General features: G+C 36.4%; 3 protein-coding genes across 4 annotated transcripts in view; all 3 read left to right on the forward strand.

Moving 5' to 3' along the window:
• The window catches only part of LOC122718061, a 117,852-nt gene extending 111,980 nt beyond the window's left edge, over positions 1–5,872 (forward strand). The window contains exons 2-3 of the mRNA XM_043942741.1: positions 4,958–5,142; positions 5,673–5,872. Coding sequence (XP_043798676.1) covers positions 4,958–5,142; positions 5,673–5,872 — 385 coding nt within the window. The remainder of the gene's footprint in view (positions 1–4,957; positions 5,143–5,672) is intronic.
• Positions 5,873–8,318: 2,446 nt separating this feature from the next.
• Positions 8,319–18,553, forward strand: LOC122718972. 2 transcript variants are annotated; one of them, XM_043944436.1, is made up of 4 exons: positions 8,319–8,783; positions 9,696–10,097; positions 11,435–11,567; positions 17,773–18,553. In XM_043944436.1, exons 2-4 carry the CDS (start codon positions 9,878–9,880, stop codon positions 17,942–17,944), a joined length of 525 nt encoding a protein of 174 aa, XP_043800371.1. In that variant the 5' UTR covers positions 8,319–8,783; positions 9,696–9,877; the 3' UTR covers positions 17,945–18,553. The 2 variants fall into 2 exon arrangements, with proteins under 2 accessions (XP_043800371.1, XP_043800381.1); XM_043944446.1 differs by having other exon boundaries at positions 9,699–10,097.
• Positions 18,554–21,899: 3,346 nt separating this feature from the next.
• LOC122719441 lies at positions 21,900–26,630 on the forward strand. Its single transcript, XM_043945230.1, has 3 exons — positions 21,900–22,086; positions 23,250–23,451; positions 26,489–26,630. The coding sequence occupies exons 1-3, from the start codon at positions 21,900–21,902 to the stop codon at positions 26,628–26,630; spliced, it is 531 nt and encodes a 176-aa protein (XP_043801165.1).
• Positions 26,631–27,316: the final 686 nt, after the last annotated feature.

Genomic DNA, 27,316 nt, shown 5'->3' on the forward strand with positions numbered 1-27,316 from the left:
TTTCGTCTTTTATCTTCTCTTTCTCCATGATTGCGCAACATTTTTACTCGGGACGGATTTATCTGCGGAACGGAATCGATACTTGATGATCGATTCTTGTTTACGTTCGCGACATCGTCACCGAGACTGAATTTTTCACGACTCTCGTTCGACGACGACGACTGTCACACTCCCCTCCCCCGGTAAATTACGGTTTTGTTTGGCCCGCCTCGTTCGCCCGCGCGAAACTCCCCGTTGATTCCTGATCGAGCCGATTGTGAGACTTAATTGCGCGCGTTAATTCCGCGCACGCGGTATTTTCGCATTTCCGATTGACGGATCGCGAATTACGAGATCACGGTTTGGATTCCAGATTACAAAATTTCTCCGGGCAAAATATAAACGATATAATTACGAGCGAAAATTTACGAGGTTAAAATGAAATAATACCATACTCGAAGATTAAATTATAATTAATATTACAGACACTTTTCATCCCGTTCTTGGAATAAATCTAAAATATTTACGCGACGTCGTTTATTTAACGTGTGACGGGGCGATGAAAATTTCGCAGACAGAGTAACAGCGGCTGTTAAATAATTCAGAGAAGGAAAGGGTTAACCGGTCTCGTTCCATCAAATAAAGTACCATCGTGTTCCGGCATTGAACAAACCAATTAAACCAATTAAACCGCAAACTCGCGTATATTATAAATCAATGAACGTGTTTCGCAACTTTCGGCTCCCCGTCCAAAGTTACACGTTTCATTATCGATATTACGTACACGTTCTTTCTTCTTTCAACCATCGCGTACATTATAAAATTAACATTTCCCTCGTTTAAACGATCTGTTCCCGTTGATCACATCCTGTTCCTCCTCCATTTTCCATTAAATACCGCCTCGTATTTCGAGGATTCTTTCGTAGGGCGAAATTAAGATAAAAATTGGATGGGAAAGCAGTTGTAACGTTAACGCCTGGGATTCGACGATAATTTCGGTGGTTTCGAGATCGAATCCCCGTGAAATTACGAAGACTGACTCGCTAAAAGCACTTGGACGCCACCGGCCAATTAGCATCTCCGTAAATCAATGGCGAATTACTTTACGACCTGGCAGCGATAAAATCGCTCGACGCATCATCTCGTCCTATCGAATCCTGTCTATGCAATGCAATGATAATTCGCGAAATAATGTAATTAATTTAAAATAATAATTTTATCACACTTTTTTCATAATTATATCCATTCTGATAGATTTCGCGTCTCTTCTATTCACTTATTAAGTAAGTAATTATTGAAAGAGAGAAATGTTGAAAATTTTGATTAGAGAATTTCCTATTATAATTGAAGATATAAAAATAACTCGTTCTAAAAATTATTTAACGATATCCATATATTATATATTAACGAGATCCAGGTAGTTGAATGGAAGTCTAGAAGAAGAGTGTACGTTATAGAAATTTTTCGAAATGAACTTTTCCATGGAAGGTTTTTAGTGTTTTGAAGAAATATCAAAAGTTACGTAATTAACATCTTTTTTCTTCTAAATACTCGTTCAATCATATTTTTCTTTTCCATTTCTTCTCTTCCTTTTCAACTTTCTTCACCATCGTCCAAGCTTATCTATAACAATGCATCGCGAATCGATAACGCGTTGATCGCGAAATTAAGTCAGTCATCGTGGATGGGGTTTAATGATAAACGATTATCGATCACACCCCGTATATTATTACATAATTCTCATTTCTTTTCTTCGAAATCAATTTAAAAAGTAAGATCGAGTATTTGAGGATCGTCGTAACGTTTATAAAATTAAAGGATTAATTATTTAATACTTAATATTACGATCGATGAGAATTTTCTTTTCGAGTTCAACGTTGCGTCCTTGTTTCGATGGCGATAATTATAGCGGACGATCGATACCGTGCTATGTAGCTCTGAATTAATTGAATTCGAATCTTGATACTGGTATAAAAATTATAAAAAAAAAAGAAAAAAAAATAGCGTGACTCATCGATGGTACACGCTATCGCATATAATATAAAGCTATATCAACTACCGAGTGAGTCACGCTACACTTTTAAAGAGTTATTTTATACTTTCAAAATAGAGTTGTAATACTTGAAATATTTTATATCGAAATAGCACGTAGTGGAAAAATAATGGATATTAATATCATAACATATTCGTAAAGAATAATAAGCTAAACAATAATAGATAATAATTACACGTTTTAAGATAACACCACTCTTTATATTCTTCGTTACTTCATAATTTCAATTGTATCGTACTTTCAGTAAAATAATATTCTCGATATTATACGAATTACCAATATTAATAAATCTCTCTTAATAATCATTTTTTCAAATTATACGATTTTCTGAGATCAAAAGGAATTATCTCGCTAAACAATGAATGAATTTACAAAATTTCCACAACTTTCAAAAATTTCAATAACAAAATTCGATAGATCCCGCTTCCCCGAAGAAAGGGGGAAGAGGCAGATGAAATGAATATAGGAATGAATCGTGGAACGTTGCGAGTGAAACGATCATTCGACAGTCGATTATTCAACCGTAACCGAATTCAATATGACTGCGATGTAACATCTGACGGATTTTCGTCTCTCGTTTACAAGGGAGACGTGTCTCGCGTCCCGAGTTATTTACCTTATCGTCGATATTTTCCATCCTCCGCGAGGAGTTAACCAAATCTTGTACACACCGGCCAATGGATTACGTTGGCGAGGATGTTCTTGCAAAGGCAGACTTATTTTTCCCGGTTGGTCAAATCCTATCCGATTCTGAAGCTCGTCGATGTATACGACCGTCAGGTACCGTAAATAGGCGAATACGTGAGACATCACGAGACATCGCGTGATTACCATATGATTTCCATTTTTTTTCTTTCTTCTTTTTTTCTTTTTTTTTTTTTTTAACATCGATGCAGTCGTTCATACGGGCTTACGTGTTGGACAACGTGTATATCTGCGTGCTGATGCATATACTTTTCTACGTGGCTCTGTGGTACGCCACCACGGTGAGTACAAGTGATAAATTTTTTTGAGAAGAATTTATAACGATATTTCCTTTCCCGAGTATTTGTCGTTGAGAATAATTTTAATTTTTCTTTTTTTTTTTTTCTTTTCTATTTTGGAATTGAGTTTTGAAGTAACAAAAAATTTTATTTAAAAAAAGAAAAGAAAATATCACGTTTCAGGTGATTAAGAAAATGGAAAAGTCGAACAAGGAGATGTTAAAGATTATGGAGCAGAATAGAACGGTGCGTCTAGTTGATTGGATACCGATAGATATTCAATCATATCGATTTTTCGTTTAAACGATTGTTACAGAAATTGGACGACATAGGGGCGTTGAAGGATAAGAAAACAGAGTACGACAAGGTCGTGGTTAAAGTGGTACAGTACACGGAAAGAATATTTTTAATACTTCTTCAAACGCTATTACACTTGACACGCACACATTATTAAATTATCCTTTCAGAAAGAAACGCAAAAATTAACATCGAACGAGCTGGAAGACGAAGTAACTTAAAATCTTAACTCAATACCTCCTCGCGATATAATAATAATCGTGGCTATGGATTTACGATCCTTAAGGATAATTATTTCATATGAAAAGGAAAAGAAAAGAAAAGAAAAAAAAGACACAATATCCTTAACCATCCAAAATCCTTAGCCTCGTCAAAAAAAAAAACCAAAAAAAATCATCAATCCAATAATCGGAACGAAATGATAATTCAGATGCGAAAATTGAGCACGGAGTTGATCAACGCCGCGGACAAGCTGTCAGAGTTGGAGAAGATCGTTGAGAAAGTAGCGAAAATACACCTTCTATTTACGAATCCAAAAATACCTTCGTCCAACCACCGCTCAAATTCACCGATTTTCCGTTAATCCGTAGTTGATTTTCAGTACAAGTCCAGCGGGAAATCGTGCGAGAGTTCTGCGGGCGACGTCGCTGACCGAGAAAACGAGCACGCGGGCAAGAGTCTTACGGGCTCGCTCGAGAATCTCAAGGTGTGTGTTTCGATTAAACCGCCCGCAGAAAGGGCTACCCTCTCCCTACCCTACCCCTCCTCCTCTTCTCGCTCTGTAATTGTCACGAGAATCGAGAGCAGGCCGGTTTCGCTTGGTGAACGTCGTTGTAACAACTTGGGCAGAGGTCTCCCCGCAAAAGCGAGGAGGACAGGACGGATTGTCGGGGAAAATTGTGTTTCGGAGAGAGGCGCATCTCGCGGCAGGCGAGACGTGTAAAGTTATTTCGGTGTCTGGGAACGAAATTGGGGAAAACCATGGGACTCCCGTGGTTAGTTAAGACGCATTCAAACGGGATGAGATTTCGGGATGAGGGAAGGGTTTAATGCTGATGCTGATTATCGCTGTGTTATCGTTTGGGATTGTGCGCCGATGGATCTGGCCCATCGTGATTCTTAATTGATAATTGCAGCGATATTGTGGTACGTGTTGGTCAAAGATTTCACTTTTGGTATTTACAGCGTGCAATAAATATGAATAGGTAATTTCGAGAGAGATAATTTTATGGAATCTAATGATTATAAATTTTTGTATCTGTGTGTATATGTGTTAGTAAGTATCCATGGTGATTCTTAATCGATAATTGTGCCGATTATTGTATATTGTAGTATGCTGATCAAAGATTTCACTTTTGGTATTGGTAGTGTATAAATATGAATAGGTAATTTTATGGAATCTAATGATTATAAATTTTTGTATTTGTGTCTGTATATGTAAGTTGGTATCCATGGTGACTCTTAATTGTACCGATATTGTAGTATATTGATCAAAGATTTCACTTTTGGTATTTATAGTGTATAAATATGAATAAGTAATTTTATAGAATCTAATGATTATAAATTTGTGTGTGTGTGTGTGTGTGTGTGCGTATAAGTTTTGTAAATCATAATAAATACGTGGAAATGTTTGTGGTTTGCTTAGATACTCGAACCGTCATTTCCACCGCCCATGCCTCCGGAACCTCCGCCCAGGAAATATGGGATCTTTGTCACTCGACCTCCTGGCCAACGTCGTCCCGCAATTGCAGCTGCGTCTACACCACCAAAAATCGGATTCAAGTAACTATGCTTCTGTCGAGGCTTCCTCGGAATCAGCAATTTATCAACGTTGAGTATTTCTTTTTCATTTTTGGCTTCTCTCATCTTCCTTCTTTTCTTCGACTATATTTTTTGTTAAGAATTTTTCCAAATTTAATTACTAGAATTTTGGAATCCTTTTCACTCGTGGAAATCAATTTTTTTTTTTATGTATCTTATAAATTTTTATAAAAAGAATATAACGTAATGAAAATGTACAACAAGTTTTATTAAATAGAAATTATTTTTCGTAATTAGCGATGTTTTGTATTTATTGTTGAATTGAGAAGGATAAATGTCTGCGATAAATGCTAATTAGTTTATCTACTGGTTTTGCGGGGAGAGAGTAATGTGTTTCTAATTCGCTTTCTCTTTTCCCTGTCAGCAATACGAGTAATTGAAACATTAACTAGATATATAATTGAAGCTATTCATAACTTTCTGAAATACATGAATTAATAAGTGGAAGTTAGAGGTTATGCGCTTCAGAAAATCATCTCGCTCGAACTCCTTGGGATGCAACAACTTTCGAATTAATAAAAGTCGAGTTTGATTTTCAGAAACGGAAAAATTGATCTGGAGTGGTGGAGATCGCCGACACAATGAAAGAAGAAGGAAACGATACGATAAATTTTGGAACAATGCCACTTCGTCGCGATTGAATGTGAAGAAATTGAACAGTGAAACTCTGAAAAACGTGACGCCCCTTACTAAATCTTTGTTGGGTCTCGTCACTATTTTCACGAAGGAGAAATTTTAAATTTCTGTCGAAACGTCAAATTTGTGTCAAATTCGTATTTAAAACTGTGTGTCTATTTTTGTATTATTTTGTGCAATATAAACGAAAAAAAAAAAATAAATTTTTGCACTATTATTTTATACAAAAATTCATATTCGAATATATTTGGTATGTAAAACGATATAAAAATTATTACGTACAATACTTTTTTCAAGTTGTTGTCACATTTATGCTAAAATAAAAATAAAAATAAAAAAAATTTTATCAATTTCTCCATCTATAATATTATAAAACCATATAATATTCATATTAAAATTATATAATACTACGCATTATATGTAACATCAACCACGCAATAATATTATAAAAAAATTCAATCGATTCATCTTTTTATCCATTTACATATTTTATTTGAAATATTCGTTGAATATTTATCGCTATATATTATATATTTATTAAATATTTATATATTAATTTATTATATATCTATATATTAAAATCATTTGCATAAGCAATCTCCGTTTTTTTTTTTTTGCTGAAGATTACCAAACCAAAAAAACAATTAACAGATATCGTAAATTATAAATTATTCTCGTGTGAATTATCGGGAATCCCGGCAAATAGTGCGATACGAGAATACATGTTTGGGTAGATGAGGAAAATTAAAAAAAAAATAGAGCTTCATTTGGATGCACACCTCGTAGAAAAAAGAAAAAACTCTCAAGGTAAACGAGTAATTGCACTTGATTAACCGGACCTAAAAGATTTTATGAAAGTAAAACAGGAGTTATGTACGTATGTATGTGTGTGTATAGGAATACGTGATTCTGATCTGATCTGGAAATACTTGTGTCACTATCCTTGAAAAGACTGGTTATTATTGAAAAATCTGTTTTATCTTGGATAAAAATAAGGTGAAATTGGAAAATAATAATGAAATTTGATGAAGGAACATTTTTTATTATTATTAATTTATTATTATTAATTGTATAAAACAAAGAGTTTTTAGTCTATCTCGACCTCTTTAAAGATTGAATATTGTCATATTTAATCAATAATTTTCAACATTTATTTATTTTATTAGGTAACTTTATTACGTAAAGACAGTGTGGACATTTCACAATGATGAGATCATATTAATCTTTTTTAAAATTTTTCTCATCTTAGATGAGAAGAGGGATTTCAATTTTGCAAAAAGCAAAGTTGGAAGAAAAAAAAAAAAAAATTAAAAAACATCGATGTAGAGAATATTTTCAGAATATATTGAGAAATAAGATTTTTACGCGAAATTTTTGTAATTAATTTTGAAATTAACCTGGTGTTTTTTAATTCTTTACCTTAAAATTTATTGTTAATCATTTAACTCCGTAATCAGAGTTTGAAGAATCGAAAGTGAATATCTTGTTACAGATACAACATGCCTGTATCGAATTGAAATTATTAAACGGTGACACAATTGCGACGGGATGTTATAATTCGAGATGTTAATGAACAAAGCCTGTTTGACAAATCAATCCATGTTCAATATCTTCGCGGGAATTTACAATCTTTACTTTGGAAAATAAGAAATATGATAAATATTTACGTGTTGCTTGATACGCAGAAAAAAAAGAGAGAGAGAGAAAGAGAGAGACAGAAAAATAAAGTGAAATGAAAAAAAATGTATACCTCTTTAATTTCACAAATATATGTATAATATTTTACTTTCAAAAATTAATTATAGATATAGAATTGCAAATAAGTAAAAAATTGCAAATATTTCCTCGTGTACGAGAAATATAAAACTAACTAATATATAAATTACATATATACATATAATACATTAGAATTTTATATTAAGATAAAATAAGTACGTTGTTAAGTTCTTTATTCATTATTACATAAAATAAAATAAAATAATATTTGTTTAATTAATTATAAAAAACACTCACATTTGATGTATTCTAAAATATTATAAAAGTCTATATTAAACATATTCAATAAGGAAAAAAGAACGCAAGAGTGAATAATACTTTCACGAACTTTGTATAAAAATACATATTCTCGTACAAATTCATAATTCATATACAACAATGAATATATTTTATTTCTCGCCAATCCTCTTAACATTTCTAATATTTCTCTATATTACTTGACTTATTATATAATTAAAAATGGAATTTTTTTTAGCTTAAACTTTAAAAAAAAAATTGAAAAATCGAAGAATAAAATCGATAATTTCGTATATACCTGGTTCCATTCAACGAGGGGAAAAAACGACGCTCGCGCATCCGAAACAAAGGATACACTTCCTACGTGTTTGCCCCGATTGGCAAACAAACGAGCACAAGATCGGCCGATCCGATCGCTACGAGCTGCGGCCGGGTGTCCAACTTTCACTGACAACTCGTTAGGTCTGCCGCCATGGTTTCGAATCATTCACAGTCATTGCGCGACGTCGGTAGACTGCGGTAGCGACGCTCGAACACCTCCGTCGTTCGTCGTTAAACGCATTCTTTTCATTTCGCTGTACTTGACCCATTCGATCGTGTTACTTAACCGGAATAATTATTTTCACTCGTCGCGCGTCCGCGATCCGCGTTGTTTCTAATTAAAAAAATTAGAAAGCTTCATTATCGTTACAGTTTCAGAGTGTCGGTGGTTTCACTTCTGCACTAGAGTTGTATTTGTAATTTGCGTTTAAGGAAATTGGATTTTTTTACGTGTTAACAGAATTCGAAGAAATTTGGAGGAATTTTTTTTTTTTTCTTTTTTTTTTTCGTGCGATGGAAATATAGTTTTGCTTTGGAGTTGTCGAGTATTGCGACGATTTGAACGTATCGAAGAAAGTGGAAGTGAATAGAAAGCGAAAGTTCTGCTGTAACATCCTACAGTCTGAAAGTCGACGATCTCTGGACACGGGCGTGCGATGCGTCGTCCATGTTACTCACAGGTATGTATTTTTTTGTTAATTTGCATTTATACGCTGTAGAAAATCGGATTAAGGCGTTCCAATATGGCTGTTGCGTAACACGTACTTATGTTCTCCTTTCGAATTCTTAAGAAGTCGAGCGTATGTTTATCATTCTCTATAAGTTCTACGATTAATATTCTGCATTCGAATCTCAATTAATTATACAAGAAACTTAAAAAAAAAAAATTCAATTATATTTCTCTAATTTTACAATCGCAAAAGTTCATTATTTTTTCACCCTAAATAAAAATTTATATATCAAACGTAAATTAATTATCACATTTTTCGAAAGATCTTCAATTTCATAAAAAAAAAAATTACCCTTTCCAACCCAAATTAAAATTTACCTGTTCTCCACATACTATCAAATTCGAGCCATTCTCTATTTAATACAGTTTTTCTTTTTTTTTCACAAATACAATATCTTTTCTCATATGTTCAGCAAATCCAAATCTCAATTAATTTCACATACACACACACACAAAAAAAAAAAGAAAACAATATCTCTATTCTCACAATTCCAAAACTTCATTTATCTTTTCCAGACACCAATTAAACTCAAACTGATTGATCACGCCTTCTTTCGTTCCACAAAACGATATCTCCAGTTTCACAATTCCAAGGCTTCGTTATCCTTTCTCCTCGAATAATCGAATCCAATCGATTCCTTTTTCAAAACAATCTCTTCAACTCGCAACGAGAAACCGCATCATCGCATCATAAATTCCAATAACGCTCGATCGCTCTCTCGATCAGAATCAACATTCACGACGATCACGCGATCGAATCGAAATAATATATATATATATATATAAAAAAAAAAAAAAAAAAAGAACAAATGGTGGTGGCGCCTTTGAATCGCGCGGCGCCGTTTTAATCTATCGGACGCAGTAGGTGTAGCGGCACCGGGAATAAAGTTCAATCGGCAGATCCAGTCCCCTCGGCTCGGTTCTTCCTCGATCCGGTCCCTGAATCGGCGGAGGCCGCAGTGAATCGGGGATCGTCGATCGGTGCGGACGCGTCGTTTCACGGCGGCGATACAACGCCAAGGACGCGAGAGACTCGCCGGAGGCATGGTCATGGACACAAGCACCGTGCGGCTGGTCATATTCCTCGGCATGTTCCTCATGCTGGCGGGCGACTACACTTACCTGATCACCGCGATTTTCGGCCGGTCGGGCGGGCAAAACATCACGGAGCCGAGCAAAACTCCCGAGAGCCAAGGGAGGAGCAACGATCCCGAGGGCAGGATAGCCCTGTCCGTCACCAAGAAGATGGACGAGAAGGAGAACGGTAAGGGATAATAAATTGATCTCGTCGCAGGATGTTCGTAACGTGTTCCGTTCGTTCTAATTCGTGGGAATATTTATGACGAGGCGAGTCACGAAGCGGGCTCGCGTGCGTTTCGATGGTAGAATCGCATTCGCTTTGAAGATATTTTGAATTTGGTTTAGAAGGCTGGACGAGTGTCTGGAAAGGAAATTCTGACGTTTGTAATTTGATATATAACTTGAATTTTTGTTGAATTTTGTTTGCCACTTTTTCATGCTTGTAATTTCGAACGAAGCATAGTAATAATCTTTTTAATTAATAATGGTAATATTTTCTAGAGTAATGAATGTGAATAAGATTGGTGCACGTATGTATATTTTTCTCTCTGTCGAAATTTTTTATGATGTTTTTATATATCGTAATTTTGTTAAGTGCACGTGATATTTATCGTACCGTATGCGTGATTCATTCGAGACTTTCTTCTTTGATGTGATTAATGGTAATTGACAAGAGATAGTGTTTCTTCTCAATTACTCTTTTCTCCGTACAAGTCAATTGTTCGAGTTCGAGAAAAGATTTTTTAATCGTTTTCGCCACACTCTCTGCTTTTGTAAATTTAACGAAACACGCTCGAAGTGAAGTTTATAAGGAGGTCTTTTGCTGGTAAACATTCGTCCACTTAGCACATCCTTATTGGATATCTTATGTCATATTTAAGCGAATTATCGTGATCGTGACAATCGACTATTGAAAAATTTCATAGTCATTCGGCTTGATTAATTATATTTTTTTATCTCATTAACGGATTAATCGAGTTAATTAACGAGGATCAAGCAAGTTCCACTTCTATTTCAAGAGATCGAATTGTTTGATTATAAAATATACTTCGATACGTGTTATTCCCGCGATTTCTTTTTTCTTTTTTTTCTATTTATATTTCGATAATTTATTATCTTGCATCTTTCGAATATCTCTGTAATTGCCGACAAATTTCTCCACGTGTATTTAATCCTCGTTTTGCTACTTCGATGGTTTCTTTAATTAAATGAAACCGACGAGAAACTTGTAATTTGATTCAATTGGGGGCAAATTAAGGTGAATATTCACAGAACGAACGAAGATTGAGGAGAAAAGATCTGTTACTTTTAATTTAATTATTAAGTTAAATATCTTCGTGCGCAACTCGTGCGTTTTCTCTGAAAAGTAAAAGGATTATCCTTGATTCTTGACACGGTGCACGTTATAGGCGTACTATATGGATTCAGAGTCAGAATCAGATTCTGGAACGTGTGATATCGGATATTCATTGGATCAATAAGAGGTTTACACGTGTTCTAATAATATGGATTAATTTGCAGCAATTTCACGGCGTGCAAGAATGATGACGACGATCAAGACTGCTTGTTTGCCCAAGCTGATATGCGAACTGACCTCGTCCGTCAATCAGGATCAGCTAAGCGAAATGGAAAGGTCCCTGTTAAATTTAATCAGGTAAACGATAAATTGCGTTTATTTCTTTGTCCCTCGTGTTTGATAAGTTCAAGGCCTAAAAAAAAAAAAAAAAAAAGAACAAGTAGCTAACGAAACAGCGATACATTTGACAATTTTTTACTTTCCAAGTAAAACGATGATCCAAGCATTTCATTAGACTTGAGCGATTAATTTTGTTCGAAATTTTGATCGATGTTTACTTCCGTGGAATTTTTTTATCGAGTATTATGTATTCTTTCATTTTGAATACAGTGAAGTTACAAGTAGCATTCCACAGGAAGAAATATTCTAATTTTATTTTAATTTGTAAATACGATTGACACGATTTCTCAAATTCTTTTTTTAATTTACTTTCAAAATTTCATTCCATTTACAAAACTGTTCAACGTGAAAACTTTTTAGAAAACGATTTATTCATCAACGATTTATCCATCGGTGAATACTTAAAATTTTCTGGAATCCGTTTTCGAGCTTATTTTGCTTTAGTGAAAGAGGTGAAACAGAATATGAACAGAAAAATCAATAATTACACGTTGTTTAAAATTGTTTATTAATCGTTCGTAAAGAGTGATTTACGTTGAAATTTTATGGATGATCAAGCAATTCTGCGATGGAAACTCTTACAACGATTCATAGGGTGCTCGTATAACTTGTTTACTTTCCACTTTGCCACTTTCTCTTTCAACTTTCGATCGCCATTAACAGTAACATAACAACCGAACTAATCTCGCGCGAATCAACTCGCGGTTCATAAGATTCTCGAAATGTCAATAACGATAGCATAACAATTATCTCAGACTCGTGGTACGTGTATCCTATCGTGAGATGATATACAACTTATCAACTTTTTTTATTCCTCGATGATGCTCCTTATTTATGTGAAAAAAAATCGTATTTTATAATCTTCGTCCAACGAAAATAGAAATTTAGAGACGACATCGCATACTTTTTTTCTTTCGAACATCATTTTTTCCCCAATTGAATTTATCTCGATATCCTTCTAAAAATTTAAATCGATATCTTCGATTTAAAAAAAAGAAAAAAAAAAAAAGAAATTCCCATTCAATCCTTCTCATCCAAAAACCTCCGTTAAATCTGCAATATTTAACAAATTTCACAAAATTTCAGAAAAGACTCGCAACGTGAACATTAGATAGAAAAAAAGAAGAAAAAAAAAAAATAATCAGCCTAGTTTTCGAATCAGCCTATCCCACACCATCCAATCCGAAAACCCTCATTAAACCCTTCCCACGCTCAAAATCTCTCGCAACGTTCATAAACAACGATTCACACGCTCTCTCTCTCTCTCTCTGCCTCCCTCCCTCCGTAGAATTAAACGTCAGCTCGTCGGATTACCTTCCAATCTCCAGATTACACCGATGGAGCGACGCGCGCGCCGGATAGCTCGCTTCGATCCTCGCGAATATCGATCAACCGGCCGCGCTCCAACGCGGAACAACAACAACAACAACAACAACAACAACAACAACTCGCTGTTTGCAGCGAGGGGGGACAAGCACAAAACAAACGTCAGTTCGATATCTCGCTAAACATATGCACGGGTCGAGCAGTCAGCCTCGATATCGCGCAACAAGCGCGAGAATCCGCGTGTCATCGAAAATTGGATGGCCTGGCTAACTACCGGACGGAGGAGGGCCGCCATTTTCCCAATTTTCCTCGTCGCTTGTCGGCGAATCGTCGCGCCGATTCTCCGAACGAACGGACGAAAATTGGATGATACGCGCCCGTATCTCCGCAATTTTCGTTTACGATCCGAAAGGCGAACACGCGACGCGTTATTTGGATAATGCGAGCCATTTTGCCCGCTGATTAAAAGCAAAGTTATGTCGAACCGGTCAAATATTGACTCCGACAATGGCCACGGTTTGCTTCGCCTCGACCCTGTGCATTGCTGGGAATTGGTGGAGAGTTTTTTATTTTTCTGCTACCGAAAAATGGTTCGTTTCGGTAGCATTCGTGATTTTGGCAACTCTTTTTTCCTTTGGTCAATGGATTTTTACGAATCTTTCTCTCTCTTTTAAATTTTGTGGATATTATATGATCGAGAGATCAAGTTACTTAAGGAGTGTAAAATATATTTTCGAAATATTTTCGATTAATATTCCTTTTTTGGTTCGAGGTTTGTTCGAATTCGAGGAAATTGGAAATGGACGTTTCTTGTTTCGCGATGGTCGAGGAATTTTCAATTAAAGGGAAAGTTTCTTCCTTCAAATTGACGCGATAAATTTTAAGAACAAATTGAATTAATTCCTTTCCGGAACGATTTGTTCGCTTCTCCCTTTTCGAGATTATTCCTCGATATGAATTCTTGACAAATTTTAAATTGGAAACTGAGATAAAAATCATCTCTTCTCTATCTAATTTTAAATAATAAAATTCTCTCGATTATTTACAAAGAAAGCGCGACAAACATTGGGAATAGGAAAGAAGTTGCTACTATTTCCGGCCATTAAAGAGCGGACGGTTCTCCAACGAGCGAAAGAGGTCGGGGTACAACAAGTGAAAGTTTCCATCACTCTTACGTAAGTTCCACTTCAAAAAGGGAACGACCTGTGTACGTACATACTTACAAACACGATCAAGATTATCTTCGTTATAACGATCCATCACTTTCCTTTTCACGGCTTATTCAATCTTTCGACTTTCTACGACGGCTCTTCGAGCATCTCTCGATCTGAATTTCTTCTCTTGAATTTTTTCCTTTTTTTTTCCCCCTCCCGGATGTGGATAATCATGCGGAGAATCGATGATCTCGTGTCGTAATTCTCGAGAAGGAGGTATTTTTCTATATTTTTCTTTCTTCTTTTCTTTTCTTTTTTTTTTTCTTTTTTCTTTTTTTTTTTTTTCTTTTTTTTTTTAGAGGAAAAAAGGGGATACAGAATGATAGCTCGGCTTTAACGATTAATTCACCGTGGTTACCTGACTGCGATGCTTTATCTCGCGAAATTACACGTGGCGTTTCCACTCTTCCGCTCGAAGAAGTAAATTTCGCGTAGCCCGAGTTTAATTGACAGCAATTAAGGCTTTGAATCCCGCGTTCCTTTTCCTTCCTTTGCGATTAATTAACTATTTGATCTTGTGGAAGAGCAATTTTTTGCAAAAGGGTTGATGAGAATAAGATTGATTGCGCCGGATTCGCCCTTTCACGCGCACTTTAAACAAATTAAAATTTCTTTCAATTCGATAAAATTCAAATTGACAAAAATATATATATATATATATATATCAGTTGTCAAGATTCAATTATTCTTTCAACATCGTCGAACGGAGTTTTCAAATATATTTTACGCGCGTATTCTTCGTAGATCTTCGCCGAATCTTCTCTCTTTACAAATCGAAATCAATGAGAAATAGCATTTTCCTCCTCCCCCTCCATTCTCTCCCATTTCCCGCCCAACGAAGCGTTAAATTAAAATGTCCTCAAACGCGGTATAAAGGAAGCGGAAGAGGAAAAAAAAAAAGAAAGAAGAAAAAAAAACAGAGAAAGTAAACGAGGAAACGGAGGAACGATGTCGCGATGGATCGTGGTTAACGTCCCGGAAGCGACTCGCTTTATATTTACTTTTATGCGTGCGTAAACGCCGTTTTCCGCAGCGAGGCCGATTTTTATTGGATCGCTCGAGGTTTGGAACCGATCAAGATGGAAAAGCTAAGAAGCCGTTTTGCCTGTATCCTCGTTATGCTCGCCTCGAGGGCCAGGGATCGTAAAAGGCCAAACAGGGAGATTTCCCTTTTGCGGACGCGAGACGTCTTCCTCGTGCGAGCGATGCGTGACGAAACTGCTTCTTGCAAAATGCTCTCTTCATCCAGCTAGCCTTCTTCTTCTTCTTCTTCTTCCTCCTCCTCCTCCTCTTACTCTTCGAGATCGAGAGAGCTTCCTTATTTCCGCCGAGGAGTATTTTTCTCTTTTCTTCAGCCGGGTTGCGGTCCATGGATACGATCGACGATCGTTGTTCCTCCTCGAGATCGTGACTATCCTTTTCGAGTCAATTTATCGGCGAATGATTCGTGATCGAGTGATTTTTAAAGCGAACAAGTGTATAATTGGATCTGCGATTTTAATTTTAAATTTTGTTAGAGGCGATGTAAATTCTTTTTTTTTTTTTTTTTTTTTTTATAGGTTTTTGTTTTAGGTGGATGTTTTCCTTTTTTTCGATGATTTTCTAATTGTGAATAATCGTCGATTATTGTTTCTTCTCTCGAAATTTTGAATATCCGAGTTTTCGAGCGATCTCGAAACAGATGTGATTGGATCGTGATTTTACATTTTATATTTTGTTTTTTTCTCTTTTTAGAGACGATGCAAATTTTTTTCGTTTTTATAAGCGAGGAAGTGATGGATCTTTTTCAATGATCGTAATCGTTGGTTGTTATTTCTTTCTGAGCATTCTTTAAATCGTCTGTTTGGGTCGATTGGAACAGTATATAATTGGATCGTGATTTTAATTTTAAATTTTGTCACGATGACAAGGATGTTTTTCATTGATTATAGTTTTGTTGATTGTTGTTTTTTTTTAAGGTCACTTTTGAATTAAATTAAAAAGAAAGCAAATGTTTCTGTTTCTATAACAAATAAATAGAATGGCGAGAAAAAGAGGTGAAGCGTTCTTTCATATAATTTATCTATATCCGCATATTTTCCTTCGCAAAAAATTAATTAATTAATTATAAGTCATCAAGATCAATTACATCTTGCACGCACGGAATTAAAGATTATTCGATAAAATTTCAATAAGTATCGACAATAAGTATATCCCGTTTTCATTACGAGTGAAAATATCGAATTTCTCGAAAGAATAAAAAATTCCATCGAAATGCCATAAATTCAGCTGAAACCGATCGAATTCCAAAGTGGGACGAAATAGAACAGTGAAATTGGGACGGATCGAAAGTTAAAATTATAGTGGCGGGTGGGCGAGCGTGTGATTAGCCGGAAGTGGCTATTTTTCTTCATCCAACCTCTTTCGCAGTCGAGAGCGGGGAAAGACGGCTGGCTGGCTGGCTGGCTGGGTTGGAGGGATTTTCAGTCGATTTCGATCCGAGCGTAAACCGGATTTACAGACAGTCGTCGATATCGAAAGTAAAAGGCGACTCGCCTTGTGCCTGTTCTTATGTGCTTCGTGCCTCGACCAGTTTATCATGGTCAACCGTTACGAAAGTGGAGTTCGATTTCGTGCATGCCATTGGTGTCGACGCCTGTCCATTATTCTTTATTCACCGTTTCGAAACGTGGTTTTCGCGACTGTGGCTCTGGTTCTTGCGAAACACCACTTCTCGAATATACGACACCTGTTTCGTATTCATTCGCGCTGAATTGTGCGCGCAAAAGCGTAGGAAAAATTGATGATTTATCCGAATTATCGAACGAATGAATGAGTAAGTTTCTTAAGTGTAACGATTTTTTTTTTTTTTTTTTTTTTTTGATCACGTTGCGCATCGCTGGATGCTCCGTTTTTAGAAAATTTATAATGGTTGGATTTCACTGTGTGCAGAATGAGAGATTTCCACAACAACAAGGTATTCATCGGAGCATTAATGAGAATATGCTAATGATTCTGTGATATGGGGGAAAAAAGAGAAACTGTAGAAAATTAGAAAACAAATTTTTTTTTATTAATGGTACTTCGCGTAATGATCTAATAATCAAAATGGACTTTATTCCACTACGATTACACCATTTGATCGATTAATATTTTTTTCAACCATACGAAGAAATTTGTGCTTATTATATTTGCGTTTCTAAATTTTTGTCCAGTATCTCAGTCAATTTTATCGCTATGATTGATAAATGTAAATGTAATCTGAGCACGTCTTTGATCATCGTTTAACCCGATCTAACCTCGTCATCTTGCAAAATGAAACGAACGATAACATCACGATTAACGATGATTATTAAGTCTATTGGATATCAACATTGTAAGATCATTTTAAAAGTTCTTTTAAGAACAAATTTATTCGGCTAAATTTATTAATTTATTAAGGGAAGTTATCGAAGTTTCAACTCGTTATCGGAGTTTTCTCTGAAAATTTGAGAAGACTTTAATTTGCAATAATTAAAAGTTTCACCTTTCAATTCGAAATGGAAATTCGATAATAAATGTTTAATTAATTTTTTGCGCCACGAAATAATATTTTGATTACGCGGATAGGAGAGAAGATGAATATTTCATGGAAACTTTTTCAGGGACACGAGCTTGAGCACGCTGGCGGAAGTGCCCTCGAGGTACCACTTCGCCGCGCATATGGGTCAACTGATATCCGGCGTGGAAGGTCAAGGATGCCATAATTTCTATCCCACCTGTCCGCTGCCTGGATCCAGCGTTCTCAACATGATGAAGAAGATTCGATTGCGCTGACGCGATGGAATCGCGTAGAAATGAAAGAGAGAGAAAGAGAGAGAGAGAGAGAGAGAGAAAGAGAAAAGGAAAAAAAAATACGACGACTCAACCTGTGATATCGCAGACGATTCCTCTTCTAAATTTTCTGTAACCAAAATCTCGAACGAGCGATCGGATGGATTGTTCTGAAGGGAAATTTTGAACGAAAAGAATATCCCTGATATTATATTAAGTTACAGTGATAATATTTTGAAATTATCTTCAGCACGATTAGAGAAACTCGCGCGTAGATTAAGTATATTTAAGGAATGATTTTTATCAAGTTATCCAATAGTATTTCAATGTATATTCCAATGATCATTGGATTATATGGCGTTTTATCGATGTAACATAGCTTTAGATTAAGAAAAGTATGTAAGAAGTGGTAATCTATATTAGTAATAATTAATCTTTGTGAATCTCGTGTATAATCGAGAAGAAAGAAAAAAAAAAAATCTGATAATAATTATTTATTTCTTTCGCCGTTAATATTCTCGATAACTTTCGATTATGTTTTAACGCAATGTATAAAAAGATTATGAATTATATGTATAATGAAATATCGTATGTCTTATCTATTGATGCAAATAAAAATTCTTTCACACGTGAACCCTAACGTTTCTTCGAAGATTCTTCGTCTCGTGCTTTTCCTTTTTACACATATACTCTTCGAATGTATGATTATTAAAAAGATATTTCAAAAGTTTGGAAAGATTCTTTTTTCAAAATTTTCAAAGATCGTCGAATCGTTATTGACACACTGTTCAAACATTTTTATTAAAGAATGCCGATATCCGAGCACATTTTCGAGCATATCTTTGCTCGATTACGAAATATTTTCCACGTTTTCGAGAATAAGAGAGAGCAATGGTCGGTTTCCATCGTGATTTTACATAATATTCAGAGTGTAAAAGCTGTCGTAATGGCTCTTCACCAGGGAAACTCGTTCCTTATAATTATTTCTCGCGCGCACCACCGAAAAGCCAAAGTTTCTAATTTGCACCACGCCAATTTATGTTCTTTCTCGTTGCTCGTTATCGTCTCCCTCTCGCTTTTTTCCGGGATTAAGAGAAATAAGTACTCAAATATCGTCATCGATCGTGAACTGTACAGCTTCTTTAGAATTACATGAAAATTTATCGAGAAATAAGTCGAAACCTTAAAAACTCTTCTCTTTTCCTTTTTATCATGCGATTGAAAATAATTGCATCTAAATCTATCACGTGATCGATATTCGTTTTGAGCGATATTCGATATATCGTGTCGTTCCTTTCTTTTTTTTATTTTTATTTATTTTATGCAAAGTAATTACCCACCAGTTTCAATCCATTTAAATTTATATTCAATTACTGTCCATTATTAAACGATTTAAACCAGCAATGATTTAACCTTTATTCAAAATGCAGGTACGATTGCGCGAACGATGGACGGATAGAATAAGAAAAAAATATTGGAAAATAATTCCTAAACGTAGGTATTTACCTTCAAAAATTTTCCAAGTCTCCACGAATTCTCCATTCTCGCCGCTATCCTTTTAAAAAATAAAAGTCTTCCGCTTGGTCCAAAGGGGAGAGGGAGGGAAAAAAGCAATTCTTACGGGGGTGATTCCGCGTAAGAAAACAATCCGAACAATTTACAGGGGCGTCGGAAGCGGCGAAAAGTTATTGTAATAATCTCCGGCGCCTTTTATCGGCTTAAGCGCAACGCCAGGCGGGCTTCCTCCCCGTAACGATCGCGATGAGGATCGTGCCAAAAACGACGGCGACCGGTTACGATCCCGTGGCATCTCGTTCAGCAAAAATGATCGGAGGCGTTTTCGTTTATCGCGCGCCAACTCGCAAGAAATCGTGGATCCCCCGCTGCGTTCCGCTCGAAACAACGTCGCGACGCCTCGTCACGATCCACCACCGCCTTTGGAACGAGTTCCATATCGCGGATTTATTTGTATTTTAAACTTTGGAAAAAAAATTTTTTTTCCAAATCGTAATCGATTGTGAAAGTAATTGGAGAAATTGCAAAAAATATCGGAAATTTTGAAAGCTTTGTCCAGTATGTAAAATTTCTTTGGAAAGAAGTGAGAAAGTGGCGAAGTTAAAAATATATATATCGAAAACAGTATATTTTTTTAGAAGAATTAATTTATAATTGTGTATAATAGAGATGTGTAACGATGAATCGATTATTGAAATTACTCGTAAAATTTCTTATCTCCAATTACATCTTACTTTCCATTATATAATTGGATATCTAAACATCATCGTGAACGCAGGAAATCGATCATTGGTCTCTGCGGCCAGGTAAAAGCGCATCGACGACACACATTCGCGTTAACGTGAACGAGGACACGATAGGAAAAACAACGTTTCATTGAGCAACGATTCGTTTAAGCGTAATCGGTATCGTTCTCCAAGAAATCGATTATATTCTTACGGAGTAACAGCTACGTGATCGCACTTAAGCGTTTACTGACACCATTTTTATCTACCATTACGAGATAATGCTTCAAAAAAACACCACTCAAAAAAACTTCAACTTAATCGACGCTCTCCATAGCTAGATTTATCCTATAAAAATTTCTTTAAAAAAGTGAATAAATAAACACAACTCTCTATTACACTTGTACAAGTATTTTAAAACTGATAAAAATCTTACATTTCCATTACATTCATATAATTGAAATTGTCAAATCTCTCAATACATATATATTTAAAGATTCTATAAATCTTACGTTCTCGTTAAATTTATATAGCTTTAAAAATTTTTCCTCAAATCTCTTTCACTTTCACTTTCTTCCTCGAATTCGACACTTATTATCGATACACTCCGACTTTCAAATACAATGAAAAACTTTTGACTTTCACTCTCGCACCCTTCACCTTCCTCCGATCGAAAAGAGAGATCCATGGATCTTTTTTCGCTCGAATATTCGTTTCGTTCCCGAATCGAACTCGAAATGCCACTCGTTTCCGCTCGACGGTTCAACGGCCACTCCCAAAGCCCCGACGGTCAGCGCGCCTCGGACCCCTGTTAACCCTCTGTCACCACTTTCGATTTCCTTCGAGGCATCGGCCGACATTCCATACGGGAACTTTCCATCGTGGAAAGCGATCGAAAGCAAAGAGTCGGAACGGATTGGAAACCGTGACGACGACCTTGCCGAGGGTCGGCCACGGCTCTGCAAGAGGAGGATCGGCGGCGACGTCGCGTGCGGTTCCTGGTGGCGCACTAAATGTCGCAATCGGTCGCAGCCGATCGTTCGAACGGCTCGTTGAAGGAAGGGGTCGAACACTTTCTCTCGGACGCGGCGAACCAGCGTACGAGCCGACGAGAGGAACACTCGGCCACGAGTTTTTACCAAAGGAACAACTAGTCCGCCGTCACGTTTCCGTCACGGTGCTCCTCCGCCTGTAGAAACAGGTCTCTCAATTTCGAAATCGTTCTGGATTTCTAAATGAACAGTGTGTGCCGGGGTTGATTCAGCTTTTTTTTGACTGGTTTGTGCATCCAATGTGTTTCTATCTCAATTGATCTCTTAATTTTGGATTCGATTTGTTCGGATCGAAGATTTAAGGATTCTCTGTAATCGTTGAAATAGAATTTGTGTACATTTGATTGTATTTGAATCGATTTTTAGATCTCTATTGAGTATCGTGTAGAATTTCTGTGACGAAGTATGTTTTGATTGATCGAATATATATATATATATATCTCGTTATAGCATATAGAATTATTCTTTAATGTATATTAATTATTATATAAGAATTTTCATGTATGTTCAGAGATAAATGTGTCTTTTTTTTTTTTTTTTTTTTTTTGTTCTCTTCACAGGAATCGTGTCAAGGATTTCTTGTTGGAACGTATATTAAATCGAAACTCTCTAAGCAAACAAAGAATCCGAGAATAATTAACTGATTTGTCGTTATAGCGTTCCAAGATGCGATTGACGCAAGCCTCTTCCATTCTTGGGTGTTGGTTGTTGGCAGTGACGTTGGTGGACGCCGCGCCGAATCCAGAGGAACCATTGTTCAATCTTCCCGTGCAGCTGATCGGCTTCCCGGTGATCGTAGCCACTGTGAGGATCACCAACTTCGTAAAGAAACTCGCCTACTCGTTGAACCCAGGTAATTGCCTGTAAACTAATATACCATAACGAAACGAAAGAAATAATTCAAATAAAACATACTCCAAACGAACGAGATCAATTCTAATTCAAAGTTCTAATTCGAAGTACGCACGCTATTCTCAATTATCCGCGATGATCTCCATGATCCTGAAATCAAACGCGAGAGTAGAATCAATTTCGTCCAATTGTACGATGATCGAGGGATCCGTGGAGAAATCCGAAGTACTCGCGGCCAAGTTCAACGCTCTTCGCATTGATCGATCGCGAAAAGAGTTGAACTTCATCGTGTAGGTAATTCGTAGTATCGAGGCGTAGAATCGAGCGGCGAGAAAGCGAAAGTGTTCCACTTGTTGCGACTTCTCTAGTAGGAATAAACGAGTAAACGTTCTCGTGTGATGGCTCGTTGTTCTTCCTTGCCTTTTGAGACGAGGCTCGTTCTAATTAGGATTAATTCGTTCTCACTGAACGCGGAAAAATTTCTTTCTTTCCATTTGTTGGTCGAAAATAACGAACGGACCTGATATTACCTTGGGAATGAAATGAAATTTAATTAATTTAATTTAGATCTCGAGACGAAGGTGGATATTGAAATTTGTTATCGCTCGATGGATAATTATAATTTTGCAGCAAAGAAATTCGTTTAATTGTAATAAAATCGACAAGATTTTGTTTCATCCGGATAAAGAGATTTCGATAATCCGATAATTCGACAGAACGGGGAATTTGGCTGTCTGAAATTTGACGAGCAATGGCAGGCAAACACGCGACCGCGGATGGATAACGTCAATATTCGTTAAAGTGAACGTTGAAGAAGTCAGGATTGGTTGGATTGGTTGGATCAGTTGAGAGGGTAGTTATTTAATGGTTTTTGAACGATGGAAACGAGGATCGTCGCTTGGATTGATGACAATAACTCGTCTACGCGTTTGACAATCTGTATTTGGAACCTGCATAGTGCATTAGCTCGATTCGATGAAAATGATATCGAAGAAAAAAATAAAGGATTGAAAATAAAATTTGTAAAAAGTGAGTAAGAACGAAGGAATAAAAATTAACGTGTGGATCGACGAAGATAATTTAAAAAAAAAAAAAAAGAAAAATTATTATTTCATCGATTGCGAAACAATTTTGATATTTTTATCCTCTCTTTTCGTTTTTAAGAAACTTACGTCAGCCGAGTGAGACGAGATCTTCCTCTGGTCCACGACGAAGAGATCCTCAATGTCGATCAAGTGGAGAAGAAGTTGGTATCGGAATTGGGCAACAACGTTTGCGTTTATGAGAGAATTTGCGCGAAATATGCCACCCAAACTCTGCAGAAACGAAGCAGGGAACGAGCTCTTGATTGGGACATTATTTTCAGGTACGTTTTTTCTTTTCTTTTTTTAATCCAACAATTAATGAAATTGTATTAAATCATTATCTATTTATCGAATGAGATATCATATCTCTATTACAGCATACTACTCAAGCCATTCCATTTTTTCCCCACAAATTACGTATATGTACGTGCATCGCTCTATTTCTCAAACCTACCATCGCTCTACTACCATTCCTCCTCCCCACCAATTCTCCTTTTATTTTTTTTTTATAAATATCCTCTATATTACAATCAAATTTCGCCTCAAAATCTAACCCACTTTCTACTACCTCGCTACTTTACAGTACTACTACAACTAATGATTTCCCTTGCGACCCAATTTTTTTCTCTCCCATTCAACTTCAACTTCGCTTTACGTGCAAGCTGAAATTACGAAACAAAAGTTGAAAGAAAAAAAACGAATCGATCTTAACGCACGCTGCACACATATATTCTCTCTCATTCACCATCGACATCGTAAGTTCCGTGTTCCTGGAGATGGCTCGATCGACTCGACGTCCACTTTACATCCTATTAATAATATTACAAAACGTCGTCATGTTTCTCGTTCATCGCCAATGCTCGTTCAATTTGCATCGTATTTGTTATTCAAAAACGTTATCCACTTTGATTCGGTTATATCAGTCTGCGTCATCCACGAAGAACGATCTTTTTTTCAACGACCGATTTTTTTCAACGATCGATCGTTGCACAGCGAGCTTCGACGATGAGACAGAATAGGATGAAATAAGAGCATCTCGCGATCGATAACGAGATCATCTCGATTGCACGTAGTCGCTTGCGTGATCACGACCCCGAAGTTCATGGTTAAAGTGTGTGGAGGATCGAGGAGACTGGTTTTCCACCTTTGTTTCGCTCGATCGAGTTGCGAAACGAGTCGCGGATAGGAAGCTTAATAACGGGCTCGTTAATGCATCGTGGAAAATTATTGGCCCATTTGCTCGGCCAACCGTGAAACGTGTCACTTGCTCGTCTTCTTCTCGTGCTCTTTTTTTCCTCTTTTTTCTTTCTCTTCTCACGATGACGATGATGTCAATCTGCGAACAAAGTGTAAGCTTTTTTTCTCGTTTGTGTTTTTTTGTATATGTTCTCGTATGTTTTTTTTTTTTTTTTTGAGATGCAATCTATTTTACGATCTATTTTAATAATAACTTTTGATCCCTGGATTTGAGGGAAATAAGTAGGAAAAGTTTGGAATTGTTTGTGTTTTGGGATAGTTTTATCGAAAAGTGTTAAAAAATTGCGAAATTGTTTTTAACACGTAATAATATATACAACTTTGAAGAATGTGTAAAATTAAATTAAATGTTAGAGATCTGATTGATGAATGAAAAAAACTTTGGAAAGGTCATATCTTTTTACACGCTTTTTCCTTTTTATTACAGGAGTATTTTCACTTCGTTACACAATTCAAATTTATAGGCATAGAAATTTATTCATGGAAGAGAAATTTTTTAAATAGTTGCCAATCACGAAAATTCGTTAATATTCTGAGCTCGAACAGCTGATGAAACTTATGCAAGTGTATTGAAAAAAATCTCGAAATCGAATTGAATCACACTTTGCATCTATTACATGTATATTGAGAAGATTCAGATTCATCTCTAGAAATTGAAATGAAAACTGGACTGCGAAATCTTTCATCTTTTCATTCAATGATTTATTTACTCGTATTAATCCTTCCCAACTCGTATAAAATATAACATTTTATATATATATATATATAATAATTAAACAAAATTCATAGCAAAATTTATAAATTATCTAATTCTCTAATTTTATTAGACCACAAATAATCAACTTCCAATTACTCTTTCGCCGAAACGATTCTTCACCAATCCATTACAACAATGTATAACAAACCAATTTTGCATCCCTTCTTATGCTTCTTCTATACTATCTTTTTTCCTCTAACTTCCTCCTAGACGAACATCTACCTGCTTTTATTCCCGTGTATTTGAATCGCTTTGATTTCTTGGAATTCTTTTTGGAAATTGCGACCAGGAGTTCGCTAAGGATAGAGAAAAAAAAAAAAAACGTTGAAATCAAAGAGTCTCGCGAAACAATTCCTTCTCGTCGAGGATCGACCAAGAAGAATAGCAGAGAGCTAATAGAAATCCGTGCCACCGATTCTTGCCACGAGGTTGCACTAAATTCAGTTGTAAGTAAGACCGCCACCGGCAGATAGCCCTTAATGGCGGTCTCCACGAGCGACCTAATGCATCCTGATAACTCTGCCCCACCCCCTCCCCCGCCGTCTGTTCACGGTGCCTCCATTCGGCCTCGAATTCGAACGGCTTATCCGGCGATTTCACGGTGCCGAGATGGCCGGCGCGTGTCGTCGAAACGAACGGTTAATCGCTCCTGTCACCTGTGTGTGGACAAGACGTGGTCGAGGGAAGGGGAGGATGTATCGAGGATTGGAGCTCGGCGGAGAAAGGTTTCGAGAAAGGTTAACGGAGCATGCAAGAGGGATCCTTAGCGGGGATCGTCGAGGCTGAGGAATGAAGGTTTAAGGACGCTCTTCGGGAAGAGGTTCGTTTTTTAAAGAAGAAATTGGAAATTTGAGGATCCATTGATTAAAAGTTTGGTAATAATCAACGATTCGAAATATCATTATTTTTTTAGAAATTGAATACCAATACACGTAAAAACTCTAAGGATTCGTCGATTTGAGTTTTCGAGCGCGGCCAAATTCCAAGATTTTTTTAAAAAAGAGAAAGGATGGAAGGGGGATTTAATCGAGAAAGGAAATAGTTCTTAAACACTGAGAAGTAGAGAAATGAGATTTAAAGGCACGAGATCATAAATTTCCCGTTTAATCTCCCCATAAACACCAACGTTCCAACGATCCAATGATATACCCACGTTTTCCATCAGCGGAAAAAAAGGCACGATCCAGTTACTTTGCAACTTGCTCTCCGTGCGCGATTTATATATTTAGCTCGAGGGAGCCGATCGTAACGCTTTCACAATCGGGTTCATTAGATGGTAACGTTTGGTATTCGTCGTTTTACAGCGAGTACAAATCATCGCCGATCCCGATGAAGGAGAATTATTTATTGAGCGTGTTCCTGGGCGACATCATAGGCAGCCCGCGACTCTGTCACCAGTTGGCGAAACGAGGAAGACGCTGCGACGAGGCCACGCTCTCCGATTAACTGTAAAACATCACTGCGAACACCGCCATTTGCGAACACCGATTGTAAATAACCACGAATCGTGTATTTCCATTTGAATCGCCTTGATTCCTCGGTGAATCTTTTTGGAAATTGCGACCAGGAGTTCGTCAAGGACAGAGAAAGTTGGCGATGATTAGAGCGTCTAATTAATTGTTAGTCGTTTCCTTTATCCGCTTCTAATTAACACGATTTATTCATTTAACTGTACTTTATTGTTATGGTGAAATTTAAATGGAGTAAAACGTGACTGTGTGACGACGAGGAAGGCATAGTTTCAACAATTGTATCTAAATTTTTAATTTACAACTCATCAAGAACTAAAATTAATTATTAATTCTCTTTAAACGGATATTAATAATATAAATTAATTTATCCAATAGAATATTTTTTCCTAACTTTTTAAGAATTCAACGAATCGAATAAAAATAATATTCTTCGAGTAATTCTTTCCGAGCTGTAGAAAAATTTGTACAATCGTCCTCGAATCGTCCAGAACTTCCTCGAACACGCGTCACAGTCTTAGTTGTCTGTTAATTATTGAATTAATAAAATAATTTGATAAAAAAAAAAAAAAAAAAGAAAGACACGCGAGACTTATCTTTTTTCTTTCTCTGGTGAAGCGTGGAATGCGAGCATCCTCGGGCGCGCGCGAAAAACGGTCACGC

The sequence above is a fragment of the Apis laboriosa genome, unplaced genomic scaffold (genome assembly GCF_014066325.1).
Source record: "Apis laboriosa isolate Shangri-la unplaced genomic scaffold, ASM1406632v1 scaffold11_cov152, whole genome shotgun sequence".
Lineage (NCBI taxonomy): Eukaryota > Metazoa > Arthropoda > Insecta > Hymenoptera > Apidae > Apis > Apis laboriosa.